The sequence below is a fragment of the Festucalex cinctus genome, chromosome 12 (genome assembly GCF_051991245.1).
Source record: "Festucalex cinctus isolate MCC-2025b chromosome 12, RoL_Fcin_1.0, whole genome shotgun sequence".
NCBI lineage: Eukaryota > Metazoa > Chordata > Actinopteri > Syngnathiformes > Syngnathidae > Festucalex > Festucalex cinctus.
Genome location: NC_135422.1, coordinates 16496199 through 16515311, shown reverse-complemented (window position 1 = coordinate 16515311; position 19113 = coordinate 16496199). Strand labels below are relative to the sequence as shown.

The 19113-nt window shown below is 38.8% G+C and overlaps 2 protein-coding genes and 1 long non-coding RNA gene across 6 annotated transcripts; 1 reads left to right on the top strand and 2 right to left on the bottom strand.

Annotated features, from left to right (window-relative positions):
• Positions 1 to 247: 247 nt before the first annotated feature.
• LOC144031629 (claudin-11-like) lies at positions 248 to 6052 on the bottom strand. 3 transcript variants are annotated; one of them, XM_077538948.1, is made up of 5 exons: positions 5955 to 6052; positions 2487 to 2645; positions 1731 to 1957; positions 1280 to 1447; positions 248 to 894 (listed from the first exon to the last, which is right to left on the bottom strand). In XM_077538948.1, exons 3-5 carry the CDS (start codon positions 1954 to 1956, stop codon positions 485 to 487), a joined length of 804 nt encoding a protein of 267 aa, XP_077395074.1. In that variant the 5' UTR covers position 1957; positions 2487 to 2645; positions 5955 to 6052; the 3' UTR covers positions 248 to 484. The 3 variants fall into 3 exon arrangements, with proteins under 3 accessions (XP_077395074.1, XP_077395076.1, XP_077395075.1); XM_077538950.1 differs by having other exon boundaries at positions 2487 to 2623; positions 5955 to 6042; XM_077538949.1 differs by having other exon boundaries at positions 2487 to 2642; positions 5955 to 6035.
• On the top strand, positions 5150 to 9887 carry LOC144031631 (uncharacterized). The gene is made up of 5 exons (XR_013287569.1): positions 5150 to 8813; positions 8949 to 8995; positions 9081 to 9131; positions 9201 to 9234; positions 9310 to 9887. It is a non-coding gene; the product is annotated as an uncharacterized LOC144031631 (long non-coding RNA).
• Positions 9888 to 10981: 1094 nt separating this feature from the next.
• On the bottom strand, positions 10982 to 17665 carry LOC144031939 (uncharacterized). 2 transcript variants are annotated; one of them, XM_077539482.1, is made up of 5 exons: positions 17571 to 17665; positions 15532 to 15680; positions 14147 to 14373; positions 13705 to 13872; positions 10982 to 13328 (listed from the first exon to the last, which is right to left on the bottom strand). In XM_077539482.1, exons 3-5 carry the CDS (start codon positions 14370 to 14372, stop codon positions 12532 to 12534), a joined length of 1191 nt encoding a protein of 396 aa, XP_077395608.1. In that variant the 5' UTR covers position 14373; positions 15532 to 15680; positions 17571 to 17665; the 3' UTR covers positions 10982 to 12531. The 2 variants fall into 2 exon arrangements, with proteins under 2 accessions (XP_077395608.1, XP_077395607.1); XM_077539481.1 differs by having other exon boundaries at positions 15532 to 15677; positions 17571 to 17658.
• Positions 17666 to 19113: the final 1448 nt, after the last annotated feature.

Sequence of the window (19113 nt, the reverse complement as noted above, 5' to 3'; positions counted from 1 at the left end):
CTTAATGTTCTGTTCATATAACATTCTTACATGCTTAAGGTGTGAATCCTAACCCGAAGTAAGACGTTTTGTTGAATATTTTTCCATCAAAAATGGAAGTTTAAAAATCGATTCAGCCACCTATTGAATCGATTCAAGAATTGCGCGATGTAGTATCGCGATATATTGCCGAATCGATTTTTTAACACCCCTTATATATATATATATATATATATATATATATATATATATATATATATATATATATATATATATATATATATATATAATGTTCAACTATTGGATGGCGCTGCACATTTTAATTAGCGTCTGACTGGTCAAATTCAGATAAAAGCACAACATTCCATATGAAATTTATTGCATGTCTTTGCGATATGCATATTGCATGGGCCAATATCACGATATCGATATTTTTTTTCGACATATTGTGCAGCCCTAGTCTGAAGACCCCCTCAGGACGCTTACAAGGAAATCACAGAATGACCTAATCAGATATGTAATTTCTGTTACCATAATTCCACACTAGGTTCGACTCCACCCTCTCGGGAGAGGAGTCGACTTTCGGCTTCACCATCACGGGCATGCCGGTGTAGACGTCTACCACCATCATCTCGGGGCAGGGTTTCACAACCCTATTGGGCTTCAAGATCGGCATCATGGGCAAGTCGGAGACGAAGTACCACTCCTCCTCTTCCTCCTCCTCCTCTTCCTCAGGCTCGACCTGGCATGGGCAGCACTCCTTCCACAAGTAGTCGGAGGTCACGATGGCGCCGGGCAAAAATGACAAGAACACGCCCACCCAGGCGAAGTACAGGGGGGGCCTGTTGGCCATCATCTCTCCACTCCTGTACGCGGCAGTGGTGATCCACACGGTGACAATGAGCTCGAACAGCCCTGAATACAGACAAAAACAAACACAGTGAAATGATGCCATGGCACACCAGGTGATTGTCGCATTTAGCATTGCAGTCAAGTCTAGTCCTTGATATGCTGTATGAAGTAGGACCAGATAGATTCATCAGCGGCACAATTTAATAGCCAATATTAGCTCTTTGACAATCCAACCAAAAAATTGAAACAATTAAAAAAAAAAATAATGTATTTTTTTTTTTTTACACATTCGCACATCACAACATATGAAAATGGTAACTATATTCAAACACCAAATGTTATTTGTAGACTTTAGAGAAAGGAGCTTCATGTTGTCTTCTGTGAAGTGCAGGTTAAAGTTTGCATGATGGAGGAGAAAATGGCATCACTATGTTACAAAGGCGCTTACCGGAGAGGAGCATGAGGACTCCAGCAATGCCAACAGCGAGATTCTTCTTGAAACCGTCGGCCCAGTAGCCCAGGTAGGTGCTCAGAATGACCGTAGCAACGATCGCCAGGGAGAGCAGGGCCATGAGAGAGCTCATGACCATCAGGCCACCTGTGGCCGGAATATTGTCTGCACAACAGAAATGCCAGTGAAATTCAAACAACTTCATAGAATAATGCACTAAAATAAATAAGTAAAATAAATAAGTAAACATGAAGAATGCTACAAAAAAAATGCAATGAAATGAAATTTGTTTAATTCAATAAATTTAAAATACAAATAAAACAATTATACATAATACATCAAATGTATTTCAATGTTAAGATTTAAAAACAAAAACAAAATATAAATCAGAACTATATATATATATATGAATTTATTATCAATGTGAAATTATTATTATTTTTTTTACCAATCGGATCGTGGAACATCCGTTCTGCGCAACGGCTAAAGTTGCCGTCGATACTGAAGAGACAGGCACCCCACGGCCCTGTGGACTTTATCAAGTCCAAATATTTGCAGTTGCCCATGCGTTTCTCGCACAGCCGCATCCATTTGCCGTCTATCGAAACGTACAAGTTGACCCCCGCTCTGAGGAGGCCGACCCCCAAAAAGCTGCCCAGCACAATCTTGGACATGCTGTAAAAAAATCACAAAAAAAAAAAAAGAAAATCCAATGATGTCAAAATGCAAGTAAGCAATCCCGGATGGTGTTTTGTTTTGTTTTGTTTTGTTCATTTATTTATTGAACATATAAACATAACATAGAAACATAAATAAGTAGCAAATTTAAAGAAAGAAGAAATTCATAGCAATCATTCGTGATGGTTTACATCTCCAAAGGGAAGAAGTTAAAAACTTATCTTGTCCCACCCCTTATTCTTTGTATCTTTTAACTTATTTAATTATTAATACAGTAAATTATTACATTACAATAAAAGAAAATGAGTAATCCCAACAATGAAACAATTACACTGTAACACATATGTACATTTGTCAATAGCGCATGTACATGAATTTCATAGGCATGCACAATAATAACAATACTTCCTCATACTCACATATACACTCAAAACACTCGAACACGTAACACTCAAAATGGTTGGAAACCCCCCCCCCCCCCCCCCCCCCCCAAAAAAACATTCCTGCAATTGTGGTGCTGACTTACGTGGAGTGAAACTTGTCAGATGGAGATTGTTTTGGAGAGCAGAAAATTGAGTGAGTAGACAAACCCAAACTTTTCAGCCAATCAGAGACTCCTCAGCCGTCAGTTCAGTGCACCAATTCCGTTGATGGTTTCTTCACCTGAAAGGTATACAGCCCTCTTCTGGTCAAAACAGAAGGAAGATAAGCTATCAGTCATTTGAACTGTAACTGTCGATGATGTAAAATAAATTTCAAAACTTAATAATTACAAAGAACAAGATCCCAGATACAAGCGGCCGAAATAAGTTTCCTCCGCAGGGTGTCCGGGCTCTCCCAACTCATTCACTGCCAGTCATTATAGAAAATTTTTACATTTCCAATACTCACGTGATATTACATTCAATAATTATATATAAACCGAATCTACCAAATAACAGAATAGACTCCCTACTTTTTGTCCCGTCCCGTTCTTTTATAATTGACAGCAGAAAAATGTAGGTTTGCCAAAATACAGCCATTTCTCCCATGGACTCTGAAACTGTGTTTATTTCCTATAAAATGGGGCAATGATGTCATCTACCGGTGGTTGGGCATCAGTAAAGTTGTTTCCAAGTTTGATATTTACAGTGGAGCATGCTCAGATTCGCCCCCATTTAGCACCGCTCTAAAAAATACAATTGACAAGTATACTTGTCAAAGGCAGTGAATGAGTTAAAGAGGGTGAGAAGCTCGGTCATCCGGGAGGAGCGCAGAGTCGAGCCGCTGCTCCTCCGCGTTGAGAGGAGCCAGCTGAGGTGGCTCGGGCATCTGGTTCGGATGCCTCCTGGACACCTCCCTGGAGAGGTGTTCCAGGCATGTCCCACCGGCAGGAGGCCCCGGGGACGACACAGGAAGTCGTGCAGTTATGCAAAGAGCCCATAGTGAAAAAAAATGAAAAGGAGTTTTCTCAAACTCCGCATGTAGAGTATGAAAGGGGGCGTGGGGGAGCAAGGAAAACATCCATCCATCCATCCATTTTCTTGACCGCTTATTCCTCACAAGGGTCGCGGGGGGTGCTGGCGCCTATCTCAGCTGGCTCTGGGCAGTAGGCGGGGGACACCCTGGCCTGGTTGCCAACCAATCGCCGGGCACACAGAGACGAACAACCATCCACACTCACACGCACACCTAGGGACAATTCGGAGCGCCCAATTAACCTGCCATGCATGTCTTTGGAATGTGGGAGGAGACGCAAGAAAAACATATTTTATGATATGAAGGAAGGTGTCTTGTTATTGTTATAATTATTATTATTATTATTGCTGTTGTTGATATTATTTTGTATTTCTCATTGCTAATGTTTAATATATACAAGATATCTGGATGTTGTTTTTTTCCCTTTTTGTTTTATATCATTGAATTTAGATTTTGATGTATTTTGGATTAGCAGAAGTTCAAAGCTTAAATTATTTAAATTAGTTCAAATGAAAATAGTTACGTTTTTTTTGCTCTACATGGAGCACATGAATGAAGGAATAATTTTTATTTTATTTAATAAATTTACATTACAGCAGAGCTTTTTAAAATCATTTTCGCTTTGCCTCTAGACCATAAAATATAATTGACTGCTATATACCTGCATGTGAATTTAAGAAATAAAAACTGTTGATTCTACTTAAAAAAAATAAATAAATAAATAAAAATTAATTATTCTTTATATTGTCATATTTTTATTTTAACCCATGCTTCAGTACCCTGGGATTAACCTGCAGGATAAAAATTAAAAGTAAAATAAAATAAAATGAAATAAAAAAAAAAACAAAGCTCCACACAGTTGCTCTTCGCAAAACTCTTCTGCAAAGAAAAATAATTTTAAGCCTTGTCAATTCTAATGAGAGAAACTGAAATATTAATGAAGCTGTCCTGTGTTGCCTTTGTGGTTTTGAATGTGAGGAAAAACATGCAAGTGAGAAAATGAACTAATACTAATACCCCTGATAAAGACCCCTCAACCTTTGTCTTATTGAACCATCAACCTGACAAATAACCAAGCAGTCATTTCTATGTCCAATAAAACATATAAAGAGATACATTGATCCGACTTACATCATTTAAAGGACAGAATATTTAATCACTCTTCACTTTTAACCTCACACATGCCAAAAAACTTGAGATAACTTGATTGAACAGAAAAGCAGCTGATAATATTGTGTTGGTGCTCAGTAGAAACATTGTTGCAACTTATAGCTTGCTTCATCCATCCATCCATCCATCCATCCATCCATCCATTTTCTTAACCATTTATTCCTCACAAGGGTCGCAGGGATGCTGGAGCCTATCCCAGCTGGCTTCGGGCAGTACGTGGGGCACACCCTGAACTGGTCGTCAGCCAATCGCAGGGTACACAGACGAACAACCATCCACACTCATAATCGCACCTAGGGACAATTCAGTGTGTTCAATTAACATGCCAAGCATGTCTTTGGAATGTGGGAGGAGACCGGAGTACCTAGAGAAGATCCACGCAGACACGGGGAGAACATGCAAACTCCACCCAGGAAGGCTGGAGCCTGAACTCGATCTTGCGTCCTCAGTAATGGGAGGCGGATGTGCTAATCACCCAAATCCACTGTGCCATCCCCCAACAATATAATACAGCCTTAAATGGCAACAGATACAGTACAATGTCTTTTTTTTTTTTTTTTTTTTTAAAAGTACATTCACTCACACGTACAAACATGGTCTCCTGGGTGTGGAAGCAAACCCACACCATATGCATCAAAGGAAAGCAACTGTAACCACTCTGCCACCCCAGCACCCTTGTATAATGCCGTGGTGGTACTGATGTGCTGTCATTTTCAATGCGTATGCATAAGTCTATTTGACTCAAACTAAATATATTATCCAGAGGGCATAAAGACAAGAAATTCAATTGGAAGGAAATCGAGCACTTTTTTTTTTGGTCCTTTGGACATATTTTCCATCGAAATCAAAATTGATGTCTGTGCATGCAAAACAAGTAGTTTTCACAATCAAATCAATAATTTATCCTGGTTTGAATGGATATTATTACTTTCAATCAGCACTTTCAGCTTTGAACAACCCTTAAGAAGCATTCTGAGAATGTTTATGCTTGACGTACAAACTTCAGTTGCTCAACAGTCCCATTTTGTCATTATTTGGAGCTTCATAATGTGGTAGTTCAAAATGCAAAAATCATTGAAAAGTTTGTAACACTGCCAATACTAAGACTGATGCAAACAGTGACTGTCAAGTTATTCAGTGATTTCAGCTTGTTTAAATTAAAAAAGGTAAAAAACAAAAAAAACAAAACAAAACTCTTAATAAAGTCTTGACTTTTAGTTAGGTTGATAATCTTGGAATCAAAGACAGTCTGGGAATGATCGCATGGGAATGACAAGGCATGCTAAACATGGTCATCTCAACAGTATAGCTTCCAGAATGAATGAATGAATAAATAAATAAATATTTAATGATAAATAATCTTCACCTTCCAGCAGGTTCTGCAATCTTGACTTGACCCGTGACTTTCTGCTTCTGAAACTTGATGACTTGCAAGCCCAGTGCAACATGTGGGAGGGCAAACATGTCTCTTTCATCTTTTGCATAACAGCACACATGTCAGCGAACAAACCTTTTTCATTCACATCAAAACCGTGGTCCATTCTGACTCAAGCCAGATAAAGCCTTATGAAGTCTTAAAGCTTTTCAGACAATATTCTCAATGTGTCACCATTGTCATGATTATTGAAATCAAAAAGGTTTTAGATTGCATTACCAATCTGCATTTTACTCTTAAAGGATCGCTTGATGAAAACTGATGAGCTTGTTCACATCATGAAAGTTTCAGGATGAGAACAATGATTGACACCACCTGTGACATAAATTCCTTACCAATGATTGATTTGAGTTTGGCACGCTTGAAGGTGCTTTCCAACATGTGGATGACAACCTGACGGGGATGACGAGAGATTGTTGATCTTTTTCTCTTTTTTTTTTCTTATACAGGGCAGATTCAAAGTTGAAAAAAAAAAAGAAATTAAATAAACAAATGCACAAGTGTATGCTACGTGCTGCTTTGAAGACCCCCTTTTTCTTTTTTCGCTCAGTTTCTCAATATTACATTTTGGTAGATTTTAGTTGAATTACAGTTATAATTCTTTAATTAAAAAATATACAAGTTTCCTCCTGTAAACATCATTAAGCATATAATTTACACATGTATTTTCGGCAAGTTGTGGAAACTTAATTTCCATTGCATCTTTAAACCAAGGGCAGTAGGGCACCAGGTAGAGGAGTAAAAAAAAATAAAAAATGTTGGGGTGATTTAGTCAGTTTTAAGGATTTGCTTAGTGATGATCTTTTAAATGTAATTGTCTTCAAATTAACTCACTCGCTCCCAGCCATTTTCACAGAAGTAATCGCGTTCGCTCCCGGCTGTTTTACTGGATTTTGACTGGTTTTGTAAGGCCCACAGAATATTGTGTTCTATTGTTATAAAAGCATGGAACCTATCAAAAGAAAGATTCAAGTTTCTTCTTTCATCAGGAAAAAAAAGTATGTTTCTATCTGTTTCTGTTTTGCAGCAATTAGCATTAGAAGAGAGCTAAGTTTCATCAGTTTTCACAAATCTATTTAAAATTGTATGTAATTTAGCTTTTTTCTAGATGGCCCTGGTTGATCTCATTTGCTCTGCTGCCACCTGCTGGCGTTTGTGTAATAACTACCATTTCTGCAAACGTTCTTTGCAGTTGAGAGGCTGCATCAAAGCCTTATGTTTGCTCTAGCATAAAAAAACAAAAAAACGTATAAATACGTCTTTGGGACACTTAACTCTTTGACTGCCAAAAACGTTTAAAAACGTTCAGTATAATCCTAGGATAGGCCGCCATAGACGTCTATTGACGTCTACTATGTTTTTTTATGGAAACGGGTGGAGGAAAGCCTTGGGCAGCTGTGCTCCAAGTATCAAGCCGATCGGGTTACTATAATGAGTATTCCTGGCCACTAGATGGCTGTGATGAGTCTTTTGGACAAGATCGGGTAGGAGACAACAGTAGAAGAAGAGAGGCGGAGCTAGAGTGTTGAGTGGGAGAGAATGGCTAACTTGGCTAAGGGAGTCAAAAAGGCTACAGATGGCAATCAGCTCACGCTTGATCCTTATTTTCAAAGCTCAAAAGCATCGACCAGTGCTCAAGAGCACAGTGATGACGGAGTTAAGTCATAGTTGAAGCGGTGACGCGGCCGTTTCGACCACGTCCTAAGGCCCCACCGGATAGCGATGCTAATAACGTCCTAACCCCGGGTTTTCACCGGATGCGGTTGCGGTGCGGTGCGTCTTGACTGCGTGCTCCGGACGGGTCAATTTTTTTGTCAATCCACACCGGCTCCGCACAGCTGCGGTCCGGCAGCTCCGTCGCCGCCCACTTCCCAACGTGTCTCGCGGGACCGCGCGCGCGCGATCATGTGGCATTTCACAACGACAAACATACAGAAAGTCTGTGCTCAACAGAGAAGCAGAAAGAGAGGTGGACTTCTTTTGATTTAACCTTTTCTTCTTCTTCTGCTATGAGATTCCATGCAGCATCCTTTTTTTGGTTGTCCTTGTAAAGTATATTAATAACGAGAGTCGGGTCAGTGCGGGTCCACTCTTTATTTCTGTCTTCCGCGTCCGGCTGCCGCTCAGTACGGCAAGCGAGACGGGCACAACAAGCAATCGCGAACATCAAACTCACAATACATTACAGTCCTTATAAAAAGGATGTGCCGTGTCATATATTATTTTGTGGTTTTCCACCTCCAATATAAACCTCTCCTCGTCCATGTTCGCTGGTGTCTAAACCGTGAATGAGCACATGGCCCGGCGACGCCCACGTCACGTTTTGCTGAAAAACTTGCGATATAGGAGCTGGCGAGTGTTTTATTCTGAAAGGTAACCGGAAATTTATTTTGAAACTGCCTCGGTCTTCCTGTCCCACTCGATGTGTTTTGTGCTAGCTTGCCATTTGCCGGAGGCCTACCGCAGCGGCGTCCGGCAAAAATAGAAAATAGGTCTATCCTTGCGGTGCCGCAGGCCTTCCGCAGTGGACACGCACCGCACCCGCAAGCGGTGTAAACTGCACCATTCGAATGAATGGAATCTAATTGCTTGAGTCGCCGGACCGCACCGCAACCGCATCCGGTGTAAACCCGGGATAAGGCCCCACCGGCTAGCGATGCTAACACCGGAGAAAAGTGGTGCACAACGGAACACGTCTGCACAGATGACGTTTCATCGGACGATGACGACTACTATGGGTCCGATGCAAGACAGTCTTGGACAGTCTTTCGTCCTCCGAAGAACGTGAAGGTAAGCACTAACATGCTAAGAGATTGCTAGTAAGATTACTTTCCTAACTTTCCGGGCGATCTGCTAGCAGCATGTGTAAATGTGCTGATATACACTAGAACATTACCTATACAAACGTGAATGTATATTTTATAGATCGTGCTCACAGCAACGTCCGACCGCTGGTTCTACGACAACGAAAGGTAAAAAAAAAAAAAACGTTTTCAATACACCGCAACAATAAAAGAAAAGTCTTTCGATAGTATTGTAATTGTATGTTTTTTTCAGCTCCTACTCATAGGGCCCAAAGTGACCCTTCTCACAGTGAGCAGAACAAAGGTAAAAAGAAAAAGATTCTCCACAGCACTAATAAAATATTTGATGGTAAACGTCTTCTATAATTTACAGAATGTGCATCAACCAATACATCCAAGAAAAAAAGGTAAACATGCACACACACACAAATTGCATCACACTGCTCTAAAATAATATATGATATTGAAATGTATATTTGCAGATCCCAAAGATTCTGGCTGGCTTGAAGTTGATGAAGTTGGCTGGCAGCCAACCATCTTCCCCTTTGCTGCAAAACCAGGACCAAGGGATGCTGCAGCAGAGCTGAATTCCCACCTGCCAGCTGACATCCTGGAGCTCTTCATCACGGATGAACTTCTCCAGCACATCGTTCACCATACCAACCTCTACGCAAATCAGTCCATGCAGAAGCAGACTGACAAAAACTGTGATGCAAATCCTGCTGCATCCCCCTTGCACGCATGGGATTGCTCCACAATATGCCATACAAAAAGAAAAATTGTGTCGTTGAAACATCCACACAATTGTAAATAGTAACACGTACACACACACCACACATGTGCAGTTGCGCACGTGTAAATAGTTTGCAAAGAGTTTTCCAAATTGTTTGTTCGGATTACTACTGTTGAATGTAAATAAACTGTTATTTTGCAATCAAAAAACACTTTTTGAAAGATGAGACTTCAATCTTTCATTTGGTAGTATCCGCGTTTCCTTAGTCCTAACACAACATTTTCTGTGGAGCTTGAAAGATCGGTAAAATTCTGTAAATCAGCTGGCACTGTGGGGTTACCTTTTCTGAAAATGGCTGGCAGTCAAAGAGTTAAAACATAAAAAAAAAAAAAAAAAAAAAAAACGTATTTACACGTTATTGGGAGCAAATGAGTTAAATGAGACGAGGAGGAAGCATCCGGTAAAAATACTTTTTACTTTTACTCGTGAAGTACAATTGAGAGCCTGTATTTCTTTTTTGACTTTTACTTGAGTAATTATTTGAATGAGCACTTTTACTTTTACCAAAGTCATTTTTTATGCAAGCAATTGTACTTTTACTCAAGTCCAGTACTTTTCCCATCTTTCTCAGGAGTGGACATAAGTCGAAATGCCAGGGTCCAATTTTTTTTGTGCCAGTCCAGTCCTGCTGTCCAGTAGTCAGGTCCACATGTTTTGCAGGACTTTTTTTTATTTATTTGTGACAGTAATTGCTGCTTCCATTCAACCTATGTTGTTAGTTGGTTTGTATTCAGCAATAAATTTCATATATAGTTCTGCGGCATTCATTCTTTTAACTATTCCTTTCAGAGTGACATTACATGTAGCCCAGGATGAAGCATATATTTTGTACTACAATAGTTAATGTGATACAAGTGATAACAGTTTTGTGTTTTGTAGCTGCAGTTGTGAAAAATGACGTCGGGAGTTTGCAACTTGCATCAAAGCGATTGACAAAAACTGTTTTTAATGTGGGGAAATGATTATGAAATCAAGCCAACAGAACACGCAGTGTCTCTGTTAAAGGAGAAGTAAAGTCAAACAATCATATGTTGGATGTGCCCACACTTGTCTAAACATGGCATTATGATTCATATTGCATTTATGGAATATGAATTAAGCAGCAAAATCCACCCAAGGGTGGCCACTTTGTCTCTTACTGTGGACTGCCGGTTTTGATGTTTGAAATTGGAAATTTGTGAGTCCTTGAGGCTCGCAAATGCACAACATGGAAAAGATACAATGTGTGTGCGTGTGGCACATTGTGCACCACACCTCACAGTGCTCAATTTTTCCTTATCCAAGTCAAGATCTCTGGCAAACATTCCCCGATGTCACCAAACAGACAAAATGCCAACATAAATTCAGGAAGAAAAAGGACATTTTCTATTGCTCAGTAAAAGTTTATTGAAAATCAAAACAAGATTGCATACAAACGATAAACAGCCAAAAAAATAAAAAAAGTTTGGAAATACTAACTGTGAGCCCGCTGACCCTACAAAATGTAAAATTGTCTTAAGTAAAAACAAAATATCCATCTATATATCATGTACCAAAGGTCGGGCTGAATCCTTTCAACTTCAAAAGGAGACCTCAAAAACAGCACGTTTGTTCAACCATTACCATTAACATTATCAATAGAAGCAAACATTTTCAACATTTTTGATTGCTCAATAATTTGTAAAACAAACAAACAAAAAAACCCATAAAAAAACACTGAGTATGAATTTACCAGTAATATGCATTTTGAAAAAAAACAAAAAACAAAAACATATATATATGTGTGTAAATGATCGGCAGCAACAGTGCTCAGCATAAATGAGTACACCCCAATATGTTTAGTTTCCTTTCAGAATCCAGATTTTCTTTATACTACAAAATACTCCCACAAATGTGGGTCATTGATTGCAAACAAGATTTGTTAATTCGAACAAAGAAAAAAGTAGTTGTTTTAATAAAATTATTTAAAAAAACAAAACAAAACAAAAAAACAAAGAAGTAGATCCCAGAAAAATACTGACAATTTGTTCATTCCAGGCCGAGCAGACATGTTGCTATCTATAAGCCATGGAGGTCATAGAAAATACTAGATGGTTTTGTTGTGGGATGCATTATTATTATTATTATTTTTTTAATGCATAAGTTAATTTGATTAAACTACTGATTTTGTAATATAGGCTAAGGCTATACATTCTATAATCAACCTTACCCTCATGTTGTGAATTAAGAGCATATTCTACAGAAAACATCTTGTCAAAATTTTGGAAATTGTTCTTATGTTCATAGAGATATTGAATAAAATCTTTACATTTTTCAAAGGGAGTGCACGAATATATGCTGACCACTGCATATCCAAAAACTAGCAAATGTAACCAATGTCTAAAAACAATTAATACAATAACACGTGTTTTTGATTTGACGTTTTGTGTGATTCTCAGTTGGAAAACAATAAAGAAAAGGTGATTATTAAAATCTTGTGACAGTCCACAGTGAGGGAGTCTGAAGTAAGGCTGCACGATATTGGAAAAACATGCAATACGCAATATAGTTGCTCAATATACCAATATTGATATTATTGCGATATTTAACATGTACCTAAGGAAATGACATTTTTATTATCTAATGAAATAATTGCATTGTTTCATGCAGAAAAATAAGCAAACTAAATGCAAACTAATGAATGTTCTTATTCAATTAATTGTAATGACCTCTCGATAATGTTCAACTATTGGATGGCGCTGCACATTTTAATTAGCGTCTGACTGGTCAAATTCAGATAAAAGCATAAAATTCCATATGAGATTTATTGCATGTCTTTGCGATATGCATATTGCATGGGCCAATATCACGATATCGATATTTTTTTCTATATATTGTGCAGCCCTAGTCTGAAGACCCCCTCAGGACGCTTACAAGGAAATCACAGAATGACCTAATCAGATATGTAATTTCCGTTACCATAATTCCACACAAGGTTCGACTCCACCATCTCGGGATAGGTGTCGACATTCAACTCCACCATCACGGGCATGCCGGTGTCGACATCCCACTCGACCATCTTGGCGGAGCCGACGTTCGGTTCCACCCTCTTGGGATGGGAGTCGACTTTCGGCTTCACCATCACGGGCATGCCGGTGTCGACGTTAGACTCCAAGATCTTGGGATAGGCGGAGCCGACGTTCGGCTCCACCCTCTTGGGATAGGAGTCGACTTTCGGCTTCACCATCACGGGCATTCCGGTGCCGACATCCCACTCGACCATCTTGGCGGAGCCGACGTCTGGCTCTGCCCTCTTGGGATGGGAGTCGACTTTCGGCTTCACCATCACGGGCATGCCGGTGTCGACCACCCACTCGACCATCTTGGCGGAGCCGACGTTCGGCTCCACCCTCTTGGGAGGGGAGTCGACTTTCGGCTTCACCATCACGGGCCTGCCGGTGTAGACGTCTACCTCCATCATCTCGGGGCAGGGTTTCACAACCCTATTGGGCTTCAAGGTCGGCATCATGGGCAAGGAGACGACGAAGTTCGACTCCTCCTCCTCCTCAGGCTCGACCTGGCATGGGCAGCACTCCTTCCACAAGTAGTCGGAGGTCACGATGGCGCCGGGCAAAAATGACAAGAACACGCCCACCCAGGCGAAGTACAGGGGGGGCCTGTTGGCCATCATCTCTCCACTCCTGTACGCGGCAGTGGTGATCCACACGGTGACAATGAGCTCGAACAGCCCTGAATACAGACAAAAACAAACACAGTGAAATGATGCCATGGCACACCAGGTGATTGTCGCATTTAGCATTGCAGTCAAGTCTAGTCCTTGATATGCTGTATGAAGTAGGACCAGATAGATTCATCAGCGGCACAATTTAATAGCCAATAGTAGCTCTTTGACAATCCAACCAAAAAATTGAAACAATTAAAAAAAAATAATGTAATTTTTTTTAAACATTCGCACATCACAACATATGAAAATGGTAACTATATTGAAACACCAAATGTTATTTGTAGACTTTAGAGAAAGGAGCTTCATGTTTTCTGTGAAGTGCAGGTTAAAGTTTGCATGATGGAGGAGAAAATGGCATCACTACGTTACAAAGGCGCTTACCGGAGAGGAGCATGAGGACTCCAGCAATGCCAACAGCGAGATTCTTCTTGAAACCGTCGGCCCAGTAGCCCAGGTAGGTGCTCAGAATGACCGTAGCAACGATCGCCAGGGAGAGCAGGGCCATGAGAGAGCTCATGACCATCAGGCCACCTGTGGCCGGAATATTGTCTGCACAACAGAAATGCCAGTGAAATTCAAACAACTTCATAGAATATTGCACTAAAATAAATAAGTAAAGGAAACATGAAGAATGCTACAAAAAAAATGCAATGAAATGAAATTTGTTCAATTCAATAAATTTAAAAAAACAAATAAAATAATTATACATAAATACATTACATTAATTTAAATGTTAAGATTTAAAAACAAAATATAAATCAGAACTATATGTATGTATATGAATTAATTTTCAATGTGAAAATTATTTATTTGTTTTCTTTACCAATCGGATCGTCCAACGCCGGGTGTGGGCAAATGTTAATGTTGCCGTCGATACTGAAGAGACAGGCACCCCACGGCCCTATGGACTTTATCAAGTCCAAATATTTGCAGTTGCCCATGCGTTTCTCGCACAGCCGCATCCATTTGCCGTCTATCGAAACGTACAAGTTGACCCCCGCTCTGAGGAGGCCGACCCCCAAAAAGCTGCCCAGCACAATCTTGGACATGCTGTAAGAAAAAAAAAAAAAAAAAAAAAGAAAATCCAATGATGTGAAAATGCAAGTAAGCAATCCCGGATGGTGTTTTGTTTTGTTTTGTTTTGTTTTGTTTTGTTTTGTTTTGTTTTGTTTTGTTTTGTTTTGTTTTGTTTTGTTTTGTTTTGTTTTGTTTTGTTTTGTTCTAGGTTGTGTTAAAAAAAATCGATTCGGCAATATATCGCGATACTACATCGCGCGATTCTCGAATCGATTCAATAGGCGGCTGAATCGATTTTTTTAATTTTTTTAAAAAGAGCTCAGAATTGTTCATTCGGTAGTCTTACCGATTCAACGTCTTATCATCATTGTCTTTTTTTTTTTTTTTTTTTTTTTGTGTGTGTGTGAATCGATTTTTAAACTTCCATTTTTAATGGAAAAATATTCAACAAAACGTCTGACTTCGGGTTAGGATTCACACCTTGAGCATGGAAGAATGTTATATGAACGGAACATTAAGCCTTAATATTTTATTTTAATGCTGTTCAAACATGAAACAGATTACAACCTCTATAAGACTGAAATTTCAGATAAATAAATAATACATTTTCATATAAATCTTACACTCTACAAGCTTACTGATTAGTATTTTCTAAATTTGAATGAAAAAAAATCGCAACAATCGACTTATAAATTCGTATCGGGATTAATCGGTATCGAATCGAATCGTGACCTGTGAATCGTGATACGAATCGAATAGTCAGGTACTAGGCAATTCACACCCCTAGTTTGTTCATTTATTTATTGAACATATAAACATAACATAGAAACATAAATAAGTAGCAAATTTAAAGAAAGAAGAAATTAATCGCAATCATTCGTGATGGTTTACATCTCCAAAGGGAAGAAGTTAAAAACTTATCTTGTCCTACCCCTTATTCTTTGTATCTTTTAACTTAGTTAATTATTAATACAGTAAATTATTACATTACAATAAAAGAAAATGAGTAATCCAAACAATAAAACAATTACACTGTAACACATATGTACATTTGTCAATAGCGCATGTACATGAATTTCATAGGCATGCACAATAATAATACTTTCTCATACTCACATATACAGTTTTCGTAACACTCAAAATGGTCGAAAAACAAAACAAAACATTCCTGCAACTGTGGTGCTGACTTACGTGGAGTGAAACTTGTCAGATGGAGATTGTTTTGGAGAGCAGAGAATTGAGTGAGGAGACCCAAACTTTTCAGCCAATCTCGTCAGCCGTCAGTTCAGTGCACCAATTCCGTTGATGGTTTCTTCACCTGAAAGGTATACCGCCCTCTGCTGGTCAAAACAGAAGGAAGATAAGCTATCGGTCATTTGAACTGTAACTGTAGATGATGTAAAATAAATTTCAAAACTTAATAATTACAAAGAACAAGATCCCAGATACAAGCGGCCGAAATGAGTTTCCTCCGCAGGGTGTCCGGGCTCTCCCTTAAAGAGGGTGAGAAGCTCGGTCATCCGGGAGGAGCTCAGAGTCGAGCCGCTGCTCCTCCACGTTGAGAGGAGCCAGCTGAGGTGGCTCGGGCATCTGGTTCGGATGCCTCCTGGACACCTCCCTGGAGAGGTGTTCCAGGCATGTCCCACCGGCAGGAGGCCCCGGGGACGACACAGGAAGTCGTGCAGTTATGCAAAGAGCCCATAGTGAAAAAAAATGAAAAGCAGTTTTCTCAAACTCCGCATGTAGCGTATGAAAGGGGGTGTGGGGGAGCAAGGAAAACATATTTTATGATATGAAGGAAGGTGTCTTGTTATTGTTATAATTATTATTATTATTATTGCTGTTGTTGATATTATTTCGTATTTCTCATTGCTAATGTTTAATATATATACAAGATATCTGGATGTTGTTTTTTCCCTTTTTGTTTTATATCATTGAATTTAGATTTTGATGTATTTTGGATTAGCACAAGGTCAAAGCTTTAATTATTTACATTAGTTCAAATGAAAATAGTTATGTTTTTTTGCTCTACATGGAGCACATAAATGAAGGTATAATTTTTATTTTATTTAATAAATTTACATTACAGCAGAGCTTTTTAAAATAATTTTCGCTTTACCTCTAGACCATAAAATATAATTGACTGCTATATACCTGCATGTGAATTTAAGAAATAAAAACTGTTGATTCTATTTGAAAAAAAAAAAAAACGAACAAAAAAACAACAACAATTGTTGATTATTCTTTATATTGTCATATTTTTATTGTAACCCATGCTTCAGTTCCCTGGGATTAACCTGCAGGGAAAAAAAAAAAAAAAAGCTCCACACAGTTGCTCTTTACAAAAATAATTATTTTAAGCCTTGTCAATTCTAATGAGTGAGAGAAACTGAAATATTAATGAAGCTGTCCTGTGTTGCCTTTGTGGTTTTGAATGTGAGGAAAAACATGCAAGTCAGAAAATAAACGAATACTAATACCCCTGATAAAGACCCCTCCCTTCTCTTTGTCTTTTTGTACCATCAATCTGACAGATAACCAAGCAGTCATTTTTATGTCCAATAAAACATATAAAGAGATACATTGATCCAACTTACATCATTAAAGGACAGAATATCTCTAATTCTTCACTTCACCTCACACATGCCAAAAACTTCAGACAACTTGATTGAACAGAAAAGCAGCCGATAACATTGAGTAGAATCATTGTTGCAACTTATAGCTTGTTAAAACCAACACCGTAAAAAAAAAAAGAAAAAAAAAAAGAAGTAATGTAAAGGTCTCTTGGTCGACATGCACTGACCAATTCTGAAACAATTCCACCTTGTACCGAAGTTCCACCACAGTCAACACCGGACAGCCAAAAGACATTAGAAAACATCAGTCAGAAGAAGATACGCTGTGGCAGGCAAACAATCTCCTATCTACTGGCCGCAAAAGTGCAAAACAGTAGCAACACAAACGAAAGTTTTTATGGCACAAACCAGCATAAACTAAACAAACTATTGCGCAAATATTGTAATATTTAGTTTTGCGTGCGGGGGGCAACTTCATCACAGAGCTGACATGAGAGGAGCTCCGACAGACTTTGGGAAAAAAAAAAGAAGAAAGAAAAAAAAAAGTTTAAACATCGCTTGTCAACGACCAGTTGCCATCTTATTAATTTACCTATTACTAAATGATGCCTTGCTTGACAGTTCAACAGCAGTAAAATAAGTACATTTACTCACCCTTGTCCAAGCAGGAATGATGCTCACGATAGCTGAGGAGAGAGAGAGAGAGAGCTGACAGATACCTCTCCCAACAAGCCCTCGCTGCACGTTCCTTGTTGACGGCCCCGCCTACCAACAGGTTGGATTTAAATAAAAGAAATGGAAAAAGTTTGATTTATTGTATGTATTTATTTATTCATTACAAAATATTTATTTATTGATTCCAATAATTTAATACATAAATAAATAAATAAATATTCTGTCATTAAAGTTTTGTTAGTGTTTTAACATTGTCAAGGTACAGCATGTTTAATATTTAATATATTTTTTATATTTAATATTTGTAATATTTTTTTTAAAGCTACTTTTTTTTTCTCTGCTTTGCTTGTGAATGTTATTAGTTTTTCCCGTTCTTTTTTTAACCCATCTTAGATGATGGAGACTTGTTTTATTTGAATACTTCAGCTCAATGTCTGACAATGATTGATTTGGTGTGCCATGCTTCTGAGGTTTATCAGTAAATGTAGGGCCTTGACCCATCATTGAGAAGTGTACTCTTGAGTGGGATGACCTCCATTGGCTACCAGGAGGTTGCATCACTGGTACCCCTTTATTTTAGCTGCCCTCTTACACTTGCAACTTCATCACACAGAGAAGTGTTAGTTCTTACAGTTTGCGTTCAAATGACATTTTGTCGCAAACCGTTCCATTTGCCCGCACTGAGTTCGGGGGGGAAAAAACAAGAACAAAAATTTTTTGTCTTCTCTGACCCCTCAACATGGAACCTGTTGCAAAAGGATGGAAAATTACACAAACTGCAGACTTACTTACCATGCTCAGCTCCAGTAACATATCACTCAATAATAAAACGACAAAAAAAAGCACACATCTATATTTCCGACATGGGGCGGATGTCGCGCTGGCATATGGCCCCGCTTGCATACCTGTACGACCAGGCCGAGAGCTTCAACATCTGATGAGGTCAGATGAGGTCATAGGTCATCTGTGATTTCACTGGAAGCGTCCTGGAGAAGTCTGGCCTTCAGACTCCCTCCCCGTGGACTGACACAGGATATTATTAACCAACTTTAGTTTGTTGCTTTCCAATTAGAAATGGCATAAATGTTGAGTCACGGAGCCAAAATGACAAATTAACAATCAATAAAAAAAAGCAATGTATGGTACAGTATGGACATATTGTTTTACTAGGACCCAAATTTACATTTTGCTAGGTAAGTTTGCTCAACCACAGGATTCTCAAACTCTCTGTGGTTATTTTATTTGTGTCTTGTTTTGATTTTCAATAAGAAACTTTTCCAAAGAAACTTCGTGAGGTTGTTGGTATGATGTGAGTCGTGTGACATCTGCAAATGTTAGTTAGAGACCTTGGAAAAAGAAACATTGTGTACTATGAGATTGTACGTAACATTTCACACTGTATCCTGTATGTCCAAGCCTCAAAGACTCAAAAAAATTACAATTTCAAACACCAAATAGACGTGTTAAAGGGATACTTGACTCATTTAGCCATTTTCAGCAAGAAGAAAATATTTTCTCTATA

Coding starts and splice junctions, on each gene's coding strand:
- LOC144031629 (XM_077538948.1), bottom strand. CDS start 1,956: ATGTCCAAGATTGTGCTGGGCAGCTTTTTGGGGGTCGGCCTCCTCAGA. Junction 1,448..1,730: donor GATGTTCCACGATCCGATTG/GTAAAAAAAATA, acceptor TCTGTTGTGCAG/ACAATATTCCGGCCACAGGT. Junction 895..1,279: donor AGTCCTCATGCTCCTCTCCG/GTAAGCGCCTTT, acceptor GTCTGTATTCAG/GGCTGTTCGAGCTCATTGTC.
- LOC144031939 (XM_077539482.1), bottom strand. CDS start 14,372: ATGTCCAAGATTGTGCTGGGCAGCTTTTTGGGGGTCGGCCTCCTCAGA. Junction 13,873..14,146: donor GGCGTTGGACGATCCGATTG/GTAAAGAAAACA, acceptor TCTGTTGTGCAG/ACAATATTCCGGCCACAGGT. Junction 13,329..13,704: donor AGTCCTCATGCTCCTCTCCG/GTAAGCGCCTTT, acceptor GTCTGTATTCAG/GGCTGTTCGAGCTCATTGTC.